Raw genomic sequence first — 22,310 nt, 5'->3', positions numbered from 1 at the left:
TGCTTATCAGCGAGATCATTCGTCCTTTAGTTTTTTGAGATTGGCTTATCTCACTTAGCATGATATTCTCCAATTTTATCCATTTGCCTGCCAATGGCATAATTTTATCATTCTTCATTGCGGAGTAATATTCCATTGTATATATATGCCACAGTTTCTTCATCCATTCATCAATTGAAGGACATCTAGGTTGGTTCCACAATCTGGCTATGGTGAATTGAGCAGCTATGAACATTGTTGTGGCTGTATCTGTGTAGTATGCTGATTTTAAGTCCTTTGGGTATAGGCCAAGGAGTGGGATAGCTGGGTCAAATGGTGGTTCCATTCCAAGTTTTCTAAGGAATCTCCATACTGCTTTCCAGAGTGGCTGCACTAATTTGCGGCTCCACCAGCAATGTATGAGTGTACCTTTTTCCCCACATCCTCGCCAACACCTGTTGTAGCTTGTATTCTTGATAATCGTCATTCTAATTGGGGTGAGATGGAATCTTAGGGTGGTTTTGATTTGCATTTCTCTTATTACTAGAGATGTTGAATATTTTCCCATACGTTTGTTGATTGCTTGTATATCTTATTCTGTGAAGTGTCTGTTCATTTCCTTAGCCCAAATGTTGATTGGGTTATTTGTATTCTTGGTGTTGAGTTTTTTGAGTTCTTTATAGATTCTGGAGATTAGTGCTCTATCTGAAGTATGATTGGCAAAGATATTCTACCACTCTGTAGGCTCTTTCTTCGCATTGCTGATAGTTTCCTTTGCTAGAGAAAGTTTTTTAGTTTGAATCTACCCCAGTTGTTGATTCTTGCTTTTATTTCTTGTGCTATGGGAGTCCTGTTGAGGAAGTCTGGTCCTAAGCCAACATGTTGAAGATCTGGACCTACTTTTTCTTCTATAAGATGCAGGGTCTCTGGTCTGATTCCGAGGTCCTTAATCCATTTTGAGTTTAGTTTTGTGCACGGTGAGAGATATGGGTTTATTTTCATTCTGTTGCATATGGATTTCCAATTCTCCCAGCACCATTTGTTGAAGAGGTTATCTTTTCTCCAATGCATATTTTTGGCACCTTTGTCTAGTATGAGAAAATTGTATTTATTTGGGTTTTGTCCATATCCTCTATTCTGTACCATTGATCTACCTGTCTATTTTGGTACCAATACCATGCCGTTTTTGTTACTATTGCTTTGTAGTAGAGTTGAAGTTCTGGTATTGCAATAACCCCAACTTCATTTTTCCTGCGAAGGATTGCTTTAGCTATTCTGGGTTTCTTATTCTTCCAGATGAATTTCATGATTGATTGTTCTATTTCTGTAAGGTACGTCATTGGGATTTTAATTGGAATTGCATTGAATCTGTATAGCACTTTAGGTAGTATGGCCATTTGGACAATATTAATTCTGCCTATGCAAGAACATGGGAGATCTTTCCATCTTCTAAGGTATTCTTTAATTTCTTTCTTTAGTGTTCTGTAGTTCTCATTGTAGAGGTCTTTCACCTCTTTTGTGAGATTGATTCACAAGTATTTTATTTTTTTCGATGCTATTGTGAATGGGGTAGTTTTCCTAATTATTCTTTCCAAAGATTCATCACTTATGTATAAAAATGCATTGGATTTATGAGCATTGATCTTGTAACCTGCTACTTTACTGAATTCACTTATGAGTTCTAAAAGTTTTCTGGTGGAATTTCCTGGTTCCTCTAAGTATACAATCATATCATCAGCAAATAGGGATAGTTTGAGTTCTTCTTTTCCTATTCGTATCCCTTTAATTTCTTTGTTCTCTCTAATTGCTCTGGCTAGAGTCTCAAGGACGATATTGAATAGAAGTGGTGAAAGAGGGCATCCCTGCCTTGTTCCAGATTTTAGGGGGAATGCTTTCAGTTTTTCACCATTTAGAATGATATTAGCCATGGGCTTAGCATAGATGGCCTTTACAATGTTAAGGAATGTTCCCACTATCCCTATTTTTTCTAGTGTTTTGAGCATGAAGGGGTGCTGTATTTTATCAAATGCTTTTTCTGCATCTATCGAAATAATCATGTGATTCTTGACTTTAAGTCTATTGATATGGTGAATTACATTTATTGATTTCCTGATGTTGAACCAACCTTGCATCCCTGGGATGAAACCCACTTGATCATCGTGCACTATCTTTTTAACATGTTTTTGTATGCGATTTGCTAAAATTTTGTTGAGAATTTTTGCGTCGATGTTCATTAAGGGTATTGGTCTGAAATTTTCTTTCCTCGATGTGTCTCTGTCTGATTTAGGTATCAGGGTGATATTGGCTTCATGGAATGAGTTTGGGAGGGTTCCCTCCTCTTCTATTTTATGGAATACTTTAAGAAGTATTGGAATGAGCTCTTCTTTAAAGGTTTTGTAGAACTCGGCTGAGAACCCATCAGATCCTGGACTTTTCTTTGTTGGTAGGTTTTTGATGACTTCTTCTGTTTCATTACTTGAAATTGGTCTATTTAAATTGTGTATGTCCTCCTCATTTAGCTTAGGCAATTCATATATCTCTAGAAACCTGTTGATGTCTTCGAAATTTTCTATTTTGTTAGAGTATAGATTTTCAAAATAGCTTCTAATTATGTTTTGTATATCACTCGTGTCTGTTGTGATATTTCCTTGTTCATTCCGAATTTTAGTGATTTGGGTTTTCTCTCGTCTTCTCTTTGTTAATGTGGTCAAGGGTTTATCAATTTTGTTTATTTTTTCGAAGAACCAACTATTTATTTTGTCAATTTTTTGTATTGTTTCTTTCGTTTCAATTTCGTTGATTTCAGCTGTGATTTTAACTATTTCCTGTCTTCTACTACTTTAGGTGTTGGTCTGTTCTTTTTCTAGGGCTTTGAGTTGTAGTGTTAGGTCGTTTATTTGTTGAGTTTTACTTCTTTTATGGAATGCGCTCCATGAAATAAATTTTCCTCTAAGTACTGCTTTCATAGTGTCCCAGAGATTTTGATATGATGTTTCTTTGTTTTCATTTACCTCTAAGAATTTTTTAATTTCCTTCCTAATATCTTCTGTTTTCCATTCATCATATAATAGCATATTGTTTAATCTCCAGGTGTTGGAGTAATTTCTGTTTTTTACTCTTTCATTTATTTCTAACTTCAATCCATTATGATCTGATAGAATACAAGGTAGTGTCTCTTCTTGTATTTGCTAACATTAGCTTTGTGGCATAATATATGGTCTATTTTAGAGAAGGATCCATGTGCTGCTGAGAAGAAAGTGTATTTGCTCTTGGTTGGATGGTATATTCTATAAATGTCTGTTAAGTCCAAATTATTGATTGTGTTATTGAGATCTATGGTTTCTTTGTTCAATTTTTGTTTGGAAGATCTATCCAGTGGTGAGAGAGGCATGTTAAAATCATCTAATATTATTGTTATGGTCTATTTGGTTTCTGAAATTGAGAAGGATTTGTTTGACATACATGGATGAGCCACTGTTTGGGGCATAGATGTTTATGATTGTTATGTCTTGCTGATTTATGCTTCCCTTAAGCCTTATGAAATGTCCTTCTTTATCCCTTCTAACTTTGGCTTGAAGTCCACATTATCTGAAATGAGGATGGATACCCCTGCTTTTTTGCTGAGTCCATGTGCATGGTATGTTTTTCCCCATCCTTTCACCTTTAGTCTATGGGTATCTCTTTCTAAGAGATGAGTCTCTTGTAGGCAGTATATTGTTGGATCTTTCTTTTTAATCCAATCTGCCAGTCTATGTCTTTTGATTGATGAATTCAGGCCATTAATATTCAGGGTTATTATTGAGATATGATTTGTATTCCTGGTCATTTGACTCATTTTATTTATTTATTTATTTATTTTTGACACGACTTGGTTCCTCCTTTATTTGACAGTTCCTTTAGGATAATTCCTCCCTTTGCTGATTTGCTTCTTTGTTTTTCATCTCTTCATCATGGAATATTTTGCTGATAATGTTCTGTAGTGCCAGATTTCTTTTTGTAAATTCTTTTAGCTTTTGTTTATCATGGAAGGATTTTATTTCATCGTCAAATCTGAAGGTAGGTTTTGCTGGGTATAAGATTCTTGGTTGGCATCCGTTTTCTTTCAGGGCTTGAAAAATGTTTTTCCAGGCCCTTCTAGCTTTTAGGGTCTAGATTGAAAAATCTGCTGATATCCGTATTGGTTTCCCCCTGAATGTAATTTGGTTCTTTTCTCTCACAGCCTTTAAAAGTCTGTCTTTATTTTGTATGTTAGGTATTTTCATCATAATGTGCCTTGGTGTGGGTCTGTTGTAATTTTGTGTATTTGGAGTCCTATAAGCCTCTTGTACTTGGTTTTCCATTTCATTCTTCAGATCTGGGAAATTTTCTGATATTATTTCACTGAATAAATTGTTCATTCCTTTGGTTTGTTTCTCTAAGCCTTCCTCAATCCCAATAATTCTTAAATTTGGCCTTTTCATGATATCCCATAATTCTTGGAGATTCTGTTCATGATTTCTTACCATCTTCTCTGTTTGGTCAACTTTGTTTTCAAGGTTAAATATTTTTTCTTCAATATCTGAGGTTCTGTCTTCCAGGTGTTCTATCCTATTGGTTGTGCTTTCTATGGAGTTCTTAATTTGGTTTATTGTTTCCTTCATTTCAAGAATTTCTGTTTGGTTTTTTTCAACATCTCTAACTCTTTATTGAAATGATCTTTTGCTTCCTGTATTTGTTCTTTTAACTGTCGATTGGTGCCATCATTCAATGCCTGCATTTGCTGTTTCATTTCATCGTTTGCTTCCCTTATCATGTTAATTATGTACATTCTGAACTCCCTTTCTGTCATTTCTTCTGCCATGCTGTCATTGGATTTTATTGATGTAACATCTAGGTTTGTTTGAGGTATTTTCTTCCCTTGTTTTCTCATATTGTTCAGGTATCAGTGGACTGCTGAGATGTTGCAGATTTCCTCTATTGACTTATAATGTCCCTGAAGATTTCTAGTATATCCCCTCTTATCCTTCAGTAGCCTGAAGTCTTGGAGGAAGTTGATAATGCGGTGCTCCTCAAGGAAGCTGCCCTCTCTAGGGGTGGTGGCCTTCAGGTGGGGTATATTCCCTGCTAGTGGGCAGAGGTGCCTCCACTTGTTGACCAATGGTCAACCAAAGGGGAACTAGGCTGCGGGCTGAGGCAAGGCCTGTTTGTGCCTGTGTCTCTGTTTTTATCGTCCTTGTGGGAAAACCTCACCTGGTGGGGAAGACTCACCCGGTGGGGAGGTCTCGCTGGTCACTTCCCCTCCTGGAGGTTCCCCTCAATCCACAACTACCGCCTGGGCAGGGCAGCCTTCCCAGGCAACGTTCCCAGGGGCCCAGACCTACCTCCTGGCCTGGGAGCCTCACCCTTCGCAGACGAGTCTCCTTTGGCTGCCCCTCCTCAGAGAAACTGGCCGCAGTCCTGGAACCTTTGCTCCGCCCCTCAGCTTATCTCTGTGCAGCTCTTCCACCGAGAAGCCGCCTAGGTCCCCGGACCGTGCTTTGCACCTAATCGCCTGACTATGTAGCCCCTCCTCTGAGCCGCCACCTGGAGTCCCATACAGATGCTCCAAGCTCCAGCAACCCGCCGCACATCTCTTCCTCCAGGCAGCCACCCGGTGTTCTGTGTGGTTGCTTGGAGACCAAGCAACTCACTGCGCACCTCCTCCTCCTCAGGGCAGCCCCCACCCCCATTGTTCAGGAGGTTGCTCTGGGTCCAAACAGCTCGCTGCGCAGCTCTTCCTCTGGGCAGCTGACGGAGCCCCGGCGGGTTGCTCTGAAACCAAGCGTTGTGCTGAGTGGCCTCCTGTACAAAGCTCCCAGTTTTCCGTGTTCACTGCTCCAGCGGGGGGAGAGGTGTCTTGCCGCCTGGGCTGGGCAGTCTTCCTCTGCTATGTTCCCAGGGGCCCGGACCTACCTCCTGGGCCTGGGAGCCTTGCCCTTCGCAGACGAGTCTCCTTAGGCTGCCTCTCCTCAGAGAATCTGATTGGTGCGATCATTTAATGCCTGCATTTGCTCTTTCATTTCCTCCTTCAATGCCTGCATTTGCTCTTTCATCTCCTCATTTGCTTCCCTGATTGTTTTAATTATGTACATTCTGAACTCCCTTTCTGACATTTCTTCTGCTGTGCTGTCATTGGGTTTTATTGATATAGTATCTAGGTTTGTTTGGGACATTTTCTTCCCTTGTTTTCTCATATTGGTCAGATGTCAGTGGGACCCTGAGATATTGCAGATTTCCTCTATTGGCTTATAGTGTCCCTATAGATTTCCAGTGTATCACCTCCCAGCCTTCAGTAGCCTGAAGTCTTGGAGGAACTTGATAATGCAGTGCTTCCAAAGAAAGCTGCCCCTAGCCTGCTACTGGTTCCAGGGCTTGGAGCTGGCTCTGTGCAGAAAGGCTCTCACTGGGGGGCCTGCAACGTGCAGCTGGCCGTGTGGGAGTAGCCCACTGCCGGAGTGTGCAAGGGTACCTGGGGGAGACTCTAGCTGCCCTGCCCTGCTCTGATAAGCCACCCCTATCCGTGCCTGCCGCCCAGGCTGAGCTTCACCCGGTGGGGGAGACTCACCCCGTGGCTCTATTTTAGTCCCAGTCTCTCAATGTCTCCCCTTCTTGAGTCCTGGGTTCTGGAGCGACTGGAGATGCAGTCACCCTCTAGTCCGCCATCTTGGATCGCCCCTGTATATTTTCTTTAGTAATGTGTCTGTTCAGGTCTTTTGCTTATTTTTTAATCAAGTTATTCATTTCCTTATTATTGAATTCTAAAATGTTTTTTGTATATTTTGGATAACAGTTCTTATCAGATGATATTTTTTTGCAGATATTTTTCCCCAGGCTGTGACTTATCTGCTCACTCTCTTGTTATCTCACTGTAGTTTTAATTTTTATTTTTCTGCTAACAAATGGAGTAACTGTCTTTTCCAAAGTTCATTGGCTACTATTATTTCCTCTTATATAAAATGCCATCTATCTTTTACTTTTTTCCTAATAAATTGTTTGTCTTTTTACTATAAAACTTTGAAAGAGTCATTCATTCTAGAAACTAAACCTCCAGAAACTAATTTTAATATCTTCATCCATTTTGTAGTTTTTCTTTGCATTATTTTATGGTGTGTTTTAATGAATAAAATTACACTAAGTCTACTTTGCCTGTGCTCTATAAATGGATGACATCTATTTACAACATGGTGTACTGAATATTTGAAGACTACATTTGAAACCTACTGCTCAAAAAGAAAGATTTCTTTCAGAATGTTACTGCTTATTGGCCATAAACCTGGTCACCCAAGAGCTCTGATGGAGACGTACAAAATTAATATTGTTTTCATGCCTAATACAACATAAGTTCTGCAGTCCATGAATGAAAGAGTAAGTTCACCTTTCAAGTCTTATTATTTAAGAAATATATCTCCTAACGTCATAACTGTTATGAATAGCAATTCCTCTGGAGAATCTAGGCAAAGAAAATAGAAAACCTTCTTGAAAGTGTTCACCATTCAAAATGCCATTAAGAACATTCCTGATGCATGGAAGGAGCTCAAAATATTAGCATTAACAAGAGATGGAACAAGTTGATTCCAACCCTTACGGATGACTTCGAGGGGCTCAAGTCTTCAGTGGAGAAAGTGACTGTAGATGTGGTAGAAATAGCAAGAGAACTAGAATTAGACATGGAGCCTAAAGATGTCCCTGAAGTGCTGTAATCACAAGAAAAGACACTAAGTTTGGGGATGAGTAGTTGCTGCTAGTATATGAGCAAAGAAAGTGGTTTCTTGAGACAGAATCTATCAGTCCTGGTGAAGATGCTGTGAAAATTGTTGAAATAACAACAAATTATTTATAATATTACATAAACTTAGTTGACAAAGTAGCAATAGGATTTGAGAGGATTGACTTGGATTTTAGAAAAAGTTTTACTGTGAGTAAAATGATACTAAACAAGCATCATGTGCCACAGAGAAATCTTTCATGAAGGGAAGAATTGATCAATGTGACAGATGACAGTGCACGCACGTGTGTATCTGTGTGTGTGCATGTGTGTGAGTGGCTGGGGATTCAACCTAGGGCCTCACACATGCTAGGAAAGTGCTCTACCACTGAGCTACATGCTCAATCCGTCACTCTCTTATCTTAAGAAATGGACATAATTATCCCAGCCTTCAGCAACCACTGTCCTGATCATTCAACGACCATAAATATCAGGGCAAGAGGGGCATCCTGGAATATTTTTTATTTTCGTCAATCTGAAATATGTGTAGTGATTTTAACTTGCTTTTCCCTAATGCATAGTAATTTTGCATATCTTTTCATGTTTTATTTTTCATCCATATACTTTCTTTCGTGTCTGTTTAAATCTTTTTTTATTTTCTAATTGGATTGTTTCTTACCATTTAATTGGGTTCCTTCTATATTATAGGTAAAAGTTCTTTGTCAGATATATGATTTTCAATTTTCTTCTTTCTTTTGGTGACTTGGGTTTTCATTCTCTTAACAGAGGATTTCATACAACAAAACATTTTCAATATTGACTAAGTCTAATTTATCCATTTTCACTTCTTGGATAATGCTTTTGGTGTCAAGTTTATAAACTCATAGCCTACCACCAGGTCACAAGGATATGCTTCTATGTTCTCTGTTAAGTTTCATTTTTAAATTGCCATATACAATAGCTTTATTGAGATATAATTCCCGTATTTCTGTGACTTGGTTTTAACTTGGTTCCCAATGTGGGAGTGTTGAGTTGGCAGAACCTTTAATAGTTTGACTTAATAGAAAGTAATTAGGCTATGGAAGTTCTACCCTCAAGAATAGATTAATGCTGTCTCAAAGGAGTGGGTCAGGTCTCATGGAAGTGGATTAGTTCCCACAAGAAAGCATTATTAAAAAAGAATGAGCCTGGCCCCTTCCCACTCTTGCTTTTTTGCTAATACATGTGTCCCTTCTGCACATAACTGATTTCCTTTCCACTTCTCCACCATTTTGCAACACAGCCACATGGTGGCACCACACTGTTTGAACTTTACGACCATCAGAATCATGAGCCAAATACACTTCTCTACTTTATAAAGTACCCAGACTCGGTTATTTTGTTACAGCCACAGAAATTAGACTAAGATAGGCACAGTGGCACATACCTGTAATCACAGCAGCTCAGGATGCTGAGGCTGAGTGAGGCACTAAGCAACTCAGTGAGACCCTGTCTCTAAATAAAATACAAAATAGGGTTGGGTATGTGACTCAGTGGCCAAGTGCCCCTGAGTTCAATCCCTGGTACAAAAAAAATAAAAATAAATAAATAAATAAATATATACATATATATATATATATATATATATATATATATATATATGTATATTTCAAGGGCTGTGAGTGTAGCTCAGTGGTAGAGCATTTGCCTAGTATGTGTGAGGCTCTGGGTTCAATTTCCAGCACAACAAAAATAAAGAAGCAAAACATAATTTGAAACAAACATGCTCTTAGAAATCAACCCTTCCTCATTACCTCCCATGCATCACAGGCTTAAACAACCACCAATCCACTTTCTATATCTATATATTTGCCTTTTCTGGACATCTATTATAAATAAAGTCATACGATATACAGTCTGTTGTGTCTGGCTTCTTTCACATAGCATGTTCTCAAAGTTCATTCATGTTATAGCATACACTAGTACTTCATTCTTTTATGACTGAATAATATTTCATCATATAGATTTAGGACATTTTGTTTATCCATTTTTTGCCCATTGGACATTTGGGTTATTTCCATGTTTTGGCTGTGTGAATAATCTTGTTATGAAAATTCATGTGTAAATTTTTGTGTGGACATGTGTTTTAACTTTCTTGTGCATATACTTAGGAAATGAAATTCTAGGTCATATGGTAACTATCTTTAACTGCTAAAGAACTACCAGACTGCCTTCTAAAGCACCTGAACCATTTATATGCCCACTGGCTGAGTATGAGGGTCTCAGTCTTCCACCATTTAACATTTATTATTATTGGACTTTTTAAATAATAAGCATCCTAGTGGGTGTCTGGAGTATCTTGCCATGGCTCTGATTTGCATTTCCTTAAAGGATAATAACACCGAGCAACATTTCATCTGCTTATTAATGTCTTTGGATTAATGTCTGTTCAGATTCTTCATCCTTTTAAACTTGAGTTGTCATTTCATTACTAAATTATAAGAGTTCCCTCTATCTTCTAGATATAAGTCCTCTGTTAAATATACTATTTGTAAAAATTTTCTCTCATTTCTTGGGTTATTTTCATTTTAGTTTTTTTTTACCACTGAGCTACATTCCCAACGCCTTTTATTTATTATCCTTTCATTTTCTAATGATGTTCTTTGAAGAACAAAAGTTTTTTTTCTATTTTATTTATTTTTATGTGGTACTGAGGATTGAACCCAGGGCCTCACATGTGCTAGGCAAACGCTCTATCAATGAGCCACCACCCCAGTCAAAAGTTTTTAATTTTCATGAGTCCACTTTTTTTTATTTTGTTGTTTACACTTTTGGTGTCATATATATAAAAAAAGAAAAAGGCAGAAAATGCCAGGCATATTGGTACATACTTGTAGTCCCAGCTACTCAGGAAGCTGAGGCAAGAGGATTGCAAGTTTGAGGTCAGCCTCTGCAACTTCAAGAGACCCTGTCTCAAAATAAAAAGTAAAAAGCACTGGGACTGAAGTTCAGTGATAGAGCGCCCCGGGTTCAACTTTCAGTATCTTAAAAATTTTTTTTTTTTTGCCTAATCTAAGGTCACAGAAATTTATGCATGTTTTCTTCTAAGAGTATAACAGTTTTTGCTCTTTTTTTGGGGGGGTGCTGGGGATCGAACCTAGGGCCTTGTGCTTACAAGGCAAGCACTCTACCGACTGAGCTATCTCCCCAGCCCCCCCATTGAATCTTATTGATATTCTTGTTAAAAATCATTTGACTGTAAATGTACTTATTTCTAAACTCTCAGTTATGTTCCATTGGTCTAATATGTCTATTTCTACGGCAGTACCACACCGTCTTGATTACTGTAGCTTTGTGGTAAATTTTGATACCAAGATCAGTCAAGATTGATTTTTTGAATAACTAATGCCTACTTGTCTAAGTCCTGTTTGTTCAAAGGATTATCCTTCCTCCAATGAACTGCTTTTGCACCTTTTTAAAATATGTTAGGCTTATGTGTATGAATGTGTTTCTAGGATCTCTCTTAGTTCCATTGATTTGTGTATCTATCCCTCTGCCAATAACACATTGTAGTGATATAATAAATCTTAAAACTAAATAATATGCCTTCTCCAATTTTATTCTTCTTTTTCAATATTGTTTTTACTGTTTCTTGTTCTTTTCTTAGTACACATAAAATTTAAGATAAATTTAACTCCAGGTACAAAAAAAAATCTTCTTGAAGTTTTAATGTAAATTACATTTAATTTATAAATTTAGAGAGCTTTGCCAACATTACTATGACTGGTGCTTATAGTGACCTGTGTTTTGTGACCTTCATAAATAATTTATCACTTCAAGTAGTTCTTTTGTGGGTTCTATAAGGTTTTCTTCATACACAATCATATCACATATGAAAAAAAAACATTAGTTTTACTTATTTTCCAATATTTATTTTTTTTTATTTGTTTGTTTTATTGTGTTGGCTGGGACCTCCAGAATAATGGTGAATAAATGTGATAATAAAAGATGACCTTGTTATATTATGATCTTAAAGAGAATACTTTCAGCTTTTCACCACTAAAATCGGGAGTTAACTTGAGGATTTTTGTAGACGCATATTGTCAGATTGAAGAAATTCCCCTCTGGCCCTGGTTTTTGTCATTTCGTTTTTCTTAAATCATGAAAGGGTGATGAATTTTGCCAGGTGCATTTTTGGCATCCATTGAAATGTTTGTATGGGTTTTTTATTTTCTATGTGAATTACACTGAATTTCAAATGTTAAACCAACTTTGTAGTTCTGGAATAAACCTCACTGGATTTAATTAACTAGTATCTTTTAAAGGATCTTTGCATTGATGTTCCTGAGGAATATTGTTCTATAATTTCCTTATAATATCTTTATTATATTTTGACATCACAATTATTCTGGTCACAAAATGATTGGGAAGTGCCTCTGCTTCTCTTGCTAAAGAATTTCATTTTAAAATATATTTTATATTTAATTGACACACTATAGTTATACATATTTATGGGGAACTCCATGACATTTTGATACTTGTATACAATGTAAGTGATTAGATTAAGCTAATTGGCATTTCTATCACCTTAGACATATATCATTTCTTTGTGTTCTAAACATTCAAAATCCTCTCTACTAGCTGGTTTGAAATATTTAAGTAATTTTAGTCAACCATAGTTATCCTACCATGCAACAGGACATTAAAAGTCATTCTTTCTATCTAACTTATTAACACATATGAACACATTAACCATTCTCTGTCTACCCCACCCTCCCCTACACTCTTCCAAGGCTCAGTTAATCACTATTCTATCCTCCATTGAGATCAGCTTTTTATTTTCCACAAATAAGTGAGAACATGCAGTATTTGTCTTTCTGTGCCTGACATTTCACTTAACATATCTTCCAGTTCTATCCATGGTACTGCAAATGACATGATTTCATTCTTTTTATGGCTGAATAATATTTCATTTTGTTCATATACATGTGTGTGTATATAACTCACATTTTCTTTATCCATTTGTTCATCATTGTATACCTATGAATATTGTGAATAGAATGTCCAAAAATATACAAGTGCAGATGTTGCAGATGTTTCCTTTGTCTTCAATTCTTTCGCATATATACTCTGTGTGGACTGCTGTATCATATGACAGTTCTACTTCTAGTTTTTCTTAGGTTCCTCCACACTGTTTTTCAAAATGGTTGTACTAATATACTTTCCCATCAACCGTATATGAGAGTCCTCTTTCTCCAGATTTTTAATTTTTTGTCTTTTTTATAATAACCATTTAAACTGGAGTGAGATAATATCTCACTGGGGTTTTTGGTTTGCATTTCCCTGATGATTATTGATGTTGAACTTGTTGGCCATTTGTATATATATCTTTCTTTGAGAAAGGTCTATTTAGGTCACTCAATTTTTTTTCTGTTGAGTTTTTGAGTTGCTTTTATATTCTGGAAATCAATCCCTGGTCAGATGAAGAGTTTAAAAATATTTTCTCCATTTCTGTAGGTTGTCATTTGACTATTTCCTTTGCCGTATAGAACTTTTTCAGTTTGATGTAATCCCATTAGTCAATTTTTGCTTTTGTTGCCTATACGTTTGTGGTCATATCCAACAATCCAGACCAGTGTCCTGAAACACCTCCTATATTTTCTTCTAGTACTTTCAGGTCTTAAACTTAAGTCTTTGGGACATTTTGAGTTAATTTCTGTATATGATAAGAAATAAAGGTATACTCTTTTTTAATTAATATTAGTTATTTTTTTAAAAGGTACCTTTCTTTACATATATATATATATATTTTTTAGTTTTCAATGAATATTTATTTATTTATTTATATGTTGTGCTGAGAATTGAACCCAGTGCCTCACACATGCCGGGCAAGTGCTCTACCACTGAGCCACAACCCCAGCCCAATACAAAATAAAAAGGGTGGGAAATAACTGTATTTTGTGGGTTTGTCTCTGTTTCTTCTATTCTGTTTCGTTGGTCTTCTTACCTATTTTGGTGCCACTATCATTTTGTTTTGTTACTAGAACTCTATAGAATAATTTTAGGTCTTGTATTGTGATGCCTCCTGCTTCATTTTTCTCACTAAGGATTGCTTTGGCTATTCTCTTATTTTTCCAAATGAATTTCATGACTGTTTTTTCTATTTCCATAAGAATATAGTTGGAATTTTGATGGGAATTGCTTTTGGTAGTATGGCCATTTTGACAATATTAATTTGGCCTATCTCTAAGAACATGGGAGATCTTTCCATATTCTAAGGTCTTCCTCAATTTCTTTCTTTAGTAGTCTTGTAATTTTCATTGTAGAGCTCTTTCACCACTTTTGTTAGATTGATTACAAAGTTTTTTTGTTTGTTTGTTTGTTTTTAGGGCTATTGTGAATGGGATGATTTTCCTAATTTCCCTTTCAGCTGATTTGTCATTAGAGTACAGAATTTCAGTCGATTTATGAGTGTTAATTTTGTATCCTGCTACTTTGCTGAATTCATTTGTGAACTCTAGAAGTTTTCTGGTGGAGTATTTTGGGCCTTGTAAATTTAGAATCATGTCATTGGCAAGCAGAGCTAGTTTTGGCTCTTCTTTTCCTATTTGTATCCCTTTTCTTTCATCATTTGCCGAATTGCTCTGGCTAGGGATTTGAGGACTGTTGAACAGAAGTGATGACAGTGGGCATCCCTGTCTCGTTCCCGTTTTCAGAGGGAATTTTTTCAGTTTTTCTCCATTTAGAATGATGTTGGCCTTGGGTTTGTCACATAGAGCTTTTACAATGTTTAGGTATGATCCTTTTATCCCTATTTTTTCTAGTGTTTTAATCATGAATGGATGCTGTATTTTATCAAATGCTTTTTCTGCCTCTATTGAGATAATCATGTGATTCTTATCTTTAAGTCTATTGATGTGTTTTAAATTATATTTATTGATTTCCATATGAACCAACCTTGCATCCATGGGATGAACCCATTTAATCATGGTGCACTGTCTTTTTAGTGTGTTTTTGTATTCAATTTGCCAGTGTAGGCACCAAAATCATACATTGGAGAAAAGATAGACTCTTCAACAAATGGTGTAGGGAAAACTGGAAATTCATATGTACTAGAATGAAACTTAACCCCTATCTCTCACCCTGCACACAAAACTCAGCTCAAAGTGGTTGAAGGACCTAGGTATTAGACCATAAACCCTGCACATACTAGAAGAAAAGGTAGGCCCAACACTCCAACACATCAACTCAGGAACTGACTTCCTTAATAAGAGCCCTAAAATGCAAGAAGTAAGATCAAAATTATCAATAAATGGGATGGCATCAAACTAAAAAGCTTCTTCACAGCAAAGGAAACAATAAAGAGCATGACCAGACAGCCTGCAAAAAGGGAGAAAATCTTTGCCACCTGCACCTCAGATAGAACATTAGTTTCTATGATATATAAAGAACTCAACACACACACACACACACACACACACACACACACACAAATCAATAAATGGGCAAAGGCACTGAACAGATACTTCACAGAAGAAATATGAATGGTCAACAAATATATGAAAAATGTTCAACATCTCTAGCAATTCAAGAAATGCAAATTAAAACTACACTGAGATTCCATCTCTCTCTAGTCAGAATGGCAGTTATCAAGAGTACAAGTAACAGTAAGTGTTGACAAGGATGTGGGAGAAAAGGCACACTCATACATTGCTGGTGGGACTGCAAATTGATGCAACCACTCTGGAAAGTAGTATGGCGATTCTTCAGAAAACAAGGAATGGAACCACCATTTGACCCAGGTATCCCACTCCTCGGTATATACCCAAAGGGTTTTAAGTCAGCATACTATAATGACGCAGCTACATCAATGTTTATAGCAGCTCAAGTCACAATAGTTAAGCTATGGAATCAACCTAGGTGCCCTTCAAGAGATGACTGAATGGGGCACTTAGAACAAAAAAAAAAAAAAAAAAAAGAAAGAAAAAGAAAAAAAATGAGATGAATGGATAAAGAAAATGTGGTATATACACACAATGGAATATTACTCAGTCATGAAGAAGAATGACTTTGTGATATTTGCCAGCAAAAGGATGGATCTTGAGGCTATTATGCTAACTGAAGTAAGCCAATCCCAAAAAACCAAAGGCCAAATATTTTCTCTGATTTGTGGAAGCTAACCCACAATAAGGGAAGAGGTAAGGGGAAGAATAGAAGTGCTGTACATTAGACAATGGGGAATGGAGGGAAGGGAGAAGGATAAAGAAGGTAAAGACAATGGAATGAATCCAGCATAACTTTCCCATGTACACACATGAAAATATCATAGTGAATCCCACCATCATGTACATGGAATTCTTACTAGAATAAGATATATTCTGTGCTTGTATAATTATATCAAAATGGATTCTGCTGTCATGTATAACTTAAAAAAAATAAATTTTTTTAAAAACTTTTAAAAAAGGTTGTAGAATGCAGCTCTCTAGTACCAAAAAAAAAAAAAAAATCAATTGCTGAAAGTATGTGGATTGATTTCACATTTCTTTATTCTAATGCTACATGTCTACTTTCATGACAGTGACATGATGTCTTGGTTGCTATCATTTTGTAATATGTTTTGAGGTCAGCTGTTGTAATGCCTCCAGCTTTATTCTTTTTGCTTTTTTACTTCAGCAATTCAGTGTCTTTGTGGTTCCATAAAAATTTTAGGGGTGTTTTATCTATTTCTTTGAAAAATGTATTGGTATTTTGATAAGCCTTGCATTGAGTAGTTCATTTTGCATAGTATGAACATTTTAACAATATTAATTTTTCCAATTAATAGTGGAATGTCTTAACATGGAATGTCTTTCCATTTGTGTGTGTGTGTGTTCTCTGCCATTTCTTTCATCATTGTTTTGTAGTTTTCATTGTAGAGATCTTTTATTCCCTTGGAAAATTTATTCCCTAGATATTTAAAATTTTTAGGTAGCTATTGTGAATGGGATTGCTTATTTGTTTCTCAACAATTTCTTTATGGATATATATAAAATCTGATTTTTACATACTGATTTTACATCTTTTGATCTGATTGAATTTATCAACTCTTTGAAGTCTTTAGGTTTTTCCATATAAAAAAATCATTTTGGGGCCTGGAGTTGTAGCTCAGTGGTGGAATGTTTGCCTAGCACATGTGAAGCACTGGGTTCAATCCTCAACACCACATAAAAATAAATGAATAAGATGAAGGTATTGTGTCTGTCTAAAAAACAAAAATTAAAAAAAATCATTTTGTTTGCTAACAAATGGAATAATTTGACCTCCTTTCCTATTTGTATACCCTTCATTTCTTTCTCTTATCTTATTTCTCTGGCTAAGAATAAGAGTGTTGGGAGGCTGGAGTTGTGGCTCAGTGGTAGAGTGCTTGCCAGGCATGTGCAAGGCCCTGGGTTTGATACTCAGCACTACCTATAAATAAAAGATCCATTGACAACTAAAAAAACATTTAAAAAAAAAGAGTGTTGGAAGTGGATAACCTTGTCTTGTTCATGACCTTAAAGGAAACAATTTCATCCTTTCCCCCATTCAGTATGATGTAAGCTGTGGGATTTGTCATATGTAGTCCTTATTGTGTTGAGATATCTTCCTCATATACCTAATATTTTTGAGAATTTTTATCACGAAGGGATATTGAATTTTCTCTAATACTTTTTTAAAATTACTTTTCCTGCATCTATTTAGTTGACTATATATTTTTTTATCTTTCACTCTGTTGATGTAATATGTTATATTTATTGGTTTACATGTTGAAATATTCTTGCACCCCTGGGATCAATCCCACTTGGTTCTGGTGTACAATCTTTTTGATGTACTAGATTCAGTTTGCTAGTATTTTATTAAGATTTTTTTTTTTTTTGTATCAGAAACTGAACCCAAGGGCACTTAACCACTGAGCCACATCCATATCCCTATTTATTTTTCATTTTTTTTGAGACGGGGTCATGCTAATTTGCTTAGGGCCTCACTAAGTTGTTGTGGTTGGCTTCAACCTCATGATCCTCCTACCTCAACGTCCCAAGTTGCTGGGATGCATGTGCCACCACGACTGTTGAAAATTTTTGCATGTATGTTCATCAGGAATATTGGTTTGTAGGTTTAATTTTTGTTATGTTCTTGTCTGGTTTTGTTATCTGGGTAGTGCTATGTAGTGTTTGGACGTATTCTTTCCCTTTTGATACTTTGTAATCGTTTGAGAAGAATTGGCATTGGTTGCATGTTATCCTCCTTTAGTCCCTAATACTTAAGTGTACAACCTATGAATGAGGTTATTCACTTCTGTTACTACAATACATTTTTCTAATTCAAAAATTTAATATTGATTCAATATATACATATAATCTATAGTCTATATTCTTTTTTCCACTTTTATCAATTATTCCATAATGTCCTTTATAGAATTTTTTCCCTCTAGTTAAGGATCTTGTCCAAATTATATTTGATTTAATTCTGCCATCTCTTCAGTCTTTCTAAATGCTCAGTCTTTCATCTCTCAAGATATTGGCATTTCATTCTTCCGTCATGTGTAACTAATTAGAACAACAACAAAAAGACCAGGATGGTCTTGCAGGCCCTGCCAGGGAACTGCCAAACTGCCATGATGCTGGGTGCCAGGCTTCTGGCTTGGGCCCCCTCCACTCTCTGGAGGGGAAACCCAAGCCAGGAGGGTCCCAGGCCATGGGGCTAAGTCATCCATGACATGGTGCCTGGAGGTCCCAGGAATCAGGATCCATACTGGGAGGTGAGAACTGTGCTATCAGAATGTGCAAGACATGGCCCACACACTTGCGTCAGGATTCCCTAATCCTTGGGCTACCGTGCAAACCCTTCTTAAAGTTCCTCTGCCACAGGAAGGGATGGTGTCAATCTGGGATCACTGCTTGTCATCCTCCTGGCAGCAGCACTGTGGCTCCCTCAGCCATGGGTCAGCCCACCAAGTCCCAGAGAGTCTCCCACCCCATGTCCACCAAGAGTCAGCATAGTCACCACTGGGATTACTGGATTATGTGGTTTCTAACTTTATAAGAAAATGCCAAACTGATTTCAAATTGATTGCTCCATTATACACCTCCAGTACCCATATGTAGAGAGAGTTCTAGAAACTTGAAATTGCCAGAGTTTTTTGTTTTTGTTTTCTAAGTATGTAGTGGTATTTCATTGTGACTTTGTCTTTTCCTAAAAAATATTGATGTTGAACATCTTTTGATGTATATATTTACCATCTGTATGTCATCTTCGTTCAAAGGTTTTCCCCATTTTTATTGAATTATTTCTTCTGTTATTGAGGTTTGAAAGTTCTTTATATACTCTGGCTATTAGTCCTTTATAAGGTACATGATAGAACATACTTTGTACTACTCTGTGGTTTGTCTTTTAATTATCTCTCTTCAAGAGTAGAAATATTAAATTTTAATAAAGTCTAAAAAAGATTTTGGCATTTTCAAAAATATAAGGCAGTTAATTTATGAATAATAAACTGTTCTTTGGTTTAGTTTTTCCTTGTGATCAGATTCAGTTTACCATATCAAAAGGCATACAATGTTTTTCCTTAATTACAATGTTTGTCCTTAATTATTTTAGTTTGAACGCATAAGATAATGCCTTGCTATGTCATTCCCATTTAAGTATGGATTCATGAATTTCTGTTGTACTCAGCACATTATAATCATTGCCTTTATTATTTTGATGCCTGAATTTAATCTGTAGATACCCTTCAAAATTGTTCCTCTGTCTTTACAATGTTTCCATAGTTTTTTTTTTTTACTTTTAGAAATTACTTACTGATAAATAGCATCATTTTTTATAATTGAAAGAATATAAACTGGGTGCATAGCACATGCCTGTAATCCCAGCAACTCAAGAGGCTGAGACAGGAGGATCCCAAGTTTGAGACCAGCCCCAGTAATTGTGGAAGACTGTCAGTGACTTAGCAAGATCCTGTCTCAAAATAAAAAATAAAAATAACTGGGATGCAGGTCAGTGGTAATGCACCCCTGGGTTCAACCCATAAGTACAAAAAAAAAAAAAAACAACAACAGAGAGAAAAATATCCTTTGTATATCTATGTATAGTAATGCATTTAACTATTTCTTTAATCTTGAACTTATAAATTATAAGGTTTTTTTTAAACACTACATGTACTGGATGAACATTCTGGTAACTGAATATTGACATGAAAACAAAATTATATGCGTGGCATAATGTATTCCAAGTAGATTTGTTAAATTTCTCTCAAAAATATTTCTACCTATTTAGGTGCAGCAGTATAAGAATGCCCACTTTTTCATTCATTTAATTGGGTAGAATTTTAATCATTCTAGAGCCATACTCTGGTTCCCAGACCAGTATATCAGCATTATTTTGGGGAGCTTGTTTGAAATGCAAATAAATGTTAAAATTTCTTACTCTTCCTGATTTGTAGTCTTTGTAATAAACCTGTAATCATAAGTGCTAAAAATGTATTACTCTTATATAAGCATATAGATCAAACATAGTAAGAAATTATATAAAAGTGATTTCATTTTTAAAATACAAATACATTTTTATGTAGGAGGAGCAAAGAAAAAAGGAAGCAGCACGTATGAAAGGTATGTTTTCTCCAATAGATTCTTAGAAACAATCTTAATATATAATAATTACATCTTAAAGAATCAAGAAGCTATGCTTAATATTAACTATTTTAAATACCATGAATATTGAAGAGAAATGCTAATGTATTTGTATGTGAATGGGCACATGAATTTTAGAAAAACAAAAATTGCAATGTCAGATCTTAAATTATAAGTTTTAAGTTGTGTACGACCAGAGCCCAAATATATCATAGTCAGTGCCATGTCCTCATGCTTGAGGATCAAAATAAATTGAATAGGGAAAGAAGCAGAGCCAAAAAAAAAAAAAAATATATATATATATATATATATATATATATATGTCTTAGAACTTCAAATGATTGTCTCCTAGATAACTTTAGAAATGCTAAATATAAGATAAAATACTTAAAAGAACTTTAAAAATTAATGTGCAAAATATCAAAAGTTAGCAAAATATAAAACATTTAAAAATATTATAAAAAGCATTTAAGATAGTATATGATATTTTCTAAAACGTAGCACTTTGAAATGACCAATGTGCAGCCTAAATAATTCAAAAGCATTAGACTTAAAGTAAGAAATATCTAGATTGAAATCCATTTTGTATCTAATTTGTGTGGGTCATTTCCCTAAGTCTTGGTTTTTTCTCTGGTGAAGTGGTGCTAATAATAACTGCTTTGAAGAAGTATTAAGATAATTATGTCAAAACACTTTGCAAATCATAAAGCTCTGTAGTAATATTGTTACTATTATTGGTATAGGGACAACCCATTGGCCCTTTCCATTTTGTAATCCTCCTGCTCAAGGAAGCTTATATATTTAAAATAGGGCAATATTTAGCTATAAATCTTTAAGAATCTGTCTTCTTTAAGGAACATTCCAAAACTGAGGTTTCTATTCCACTTAGAATCTTTTTCCGTAAAAACAGGTAGGTTTTATTTACAATAGGCTTTTCTACTCTTGATTTTCATGAAAATATTGCTAATTCCCAATTATGTATTTAACCATTGTACAGATGATGATAGCAACTCAGAATGTTCTTAAAGAGCATTATCTTGTCCATTATAGCCCTGAAAAGAGTCTGAATTTTAAAAAGAAAGATCCTTATAAATTAAGATTTGGCTCATGAATATGTGATATTCATAATAAGTATAATTTTTTTAACAGCAATTAAAGATCACTCTAAAAATGAATTCCACCTTGCAACAAAAAAGGTCATCTGTGATTCTCCAGAGACTAGCTCGGCAACAAATGGCAGCAGCGTTCCACTAAGCTTATCAACATTACCGTCTGAGGCTTATTACAGCCAAAGCATAGAAGCAGCTGAAGACTGGTTTTCTGATGGTTCTCTAGCAGAAAAGAATTCTACAAAGCCTTTTCTCAAGGAACCTCTAATGGAAAAAGTATTTTCATATCTGTCAACAATTTCATTAGAAGAATGTACTGGAAATGTAAAGAATATGGCACTTTATGATGATGAAAAAGATGACAACATTAAGGAAATATTTACACGAAGAAACACAGAAGTCGAAATACAAAACCTTCAACATAATACTGAATGACTTTTTTTCTTTTGAAACCTTGTATATACTGAAATCAGGTAAAGTTAAAACTGAATTACCAGTTTCTAAGTCTCTTAACATGTTCACATTAATATTGCTTTTCTTCTTAGTTATCATAGAGTGGTCCTACTTTCCTTGCTGATTCTTATTTCTAGAAACAAAACTATGGGAAGAACTACAGTAGTATCATGAACATTAAGTTTAACTCCCTATATCTCATCAAAAGATACAACAAATACAGGAATGTGTTTTCAACACACAAGAGAAATACTTTAAGAAATCTTCAGCATGAATATATTTGTAATAAAACATCCACAACATTTCCTTATACTTTGAACATTTTCAGTTTTATTTCAGTGTGAATAGGGCTGGGTGGAATACCTCCATCAGCTTTTCTGAATTTAAAATACAAAATCACCTATCTTTCAAATATTATCACAT

At 35.5% G+C, this 22,310-nt stretch overlaps 1 protein-coding gene across 1 annotated transcript in view; it reads left to right on the top strand.

Annotated features, from left to right (window-relative positions):
• Positions 1 to 21,869, top strand: part of C1H1orf185 (chromosome 1 C1orf185 homolog) — a 41,707-nt gene extending 19,838 nt beyond the window's left edge. The window contains exons 4-5 of the mRNA XM_047527377.1: positions 20,268 to 20,304; positions 21,475 to 21,869. Coding sequence (XP_047383333.1) covers positions 20,268 to 20,304; positions 21,475 to 21,869 — 432 coding nt within the window. The remainder of the gene's footprint in view (positions 1 to 20,267; positions 20,305 to 21,474) is intronic.
• The last annotated feature ends 441 nt before the right edge of the window (positions 21,870 to 22,310 follow it).

The sequence above is a fragment of the Sciurus carolinensis genome, chromosome 1 (genome assembly GCF_902686445.1).
Source record: "Sciurus carolinensis chromosome 1, mSciCar1.2, whole genome shotgun sequence".
Classification (NCBI taxonomy): domain Eukaryota; kingdom Metazoa; phylum Chordata; class Mammalia; order Rodentia; family Sciuridae; genus Sciurus; species Sciurus carolinensis.
Note: the sequence above shows the minus strand (reverse complement) of the source record. Positions and strands in the feature narration are given on the sequence as shown.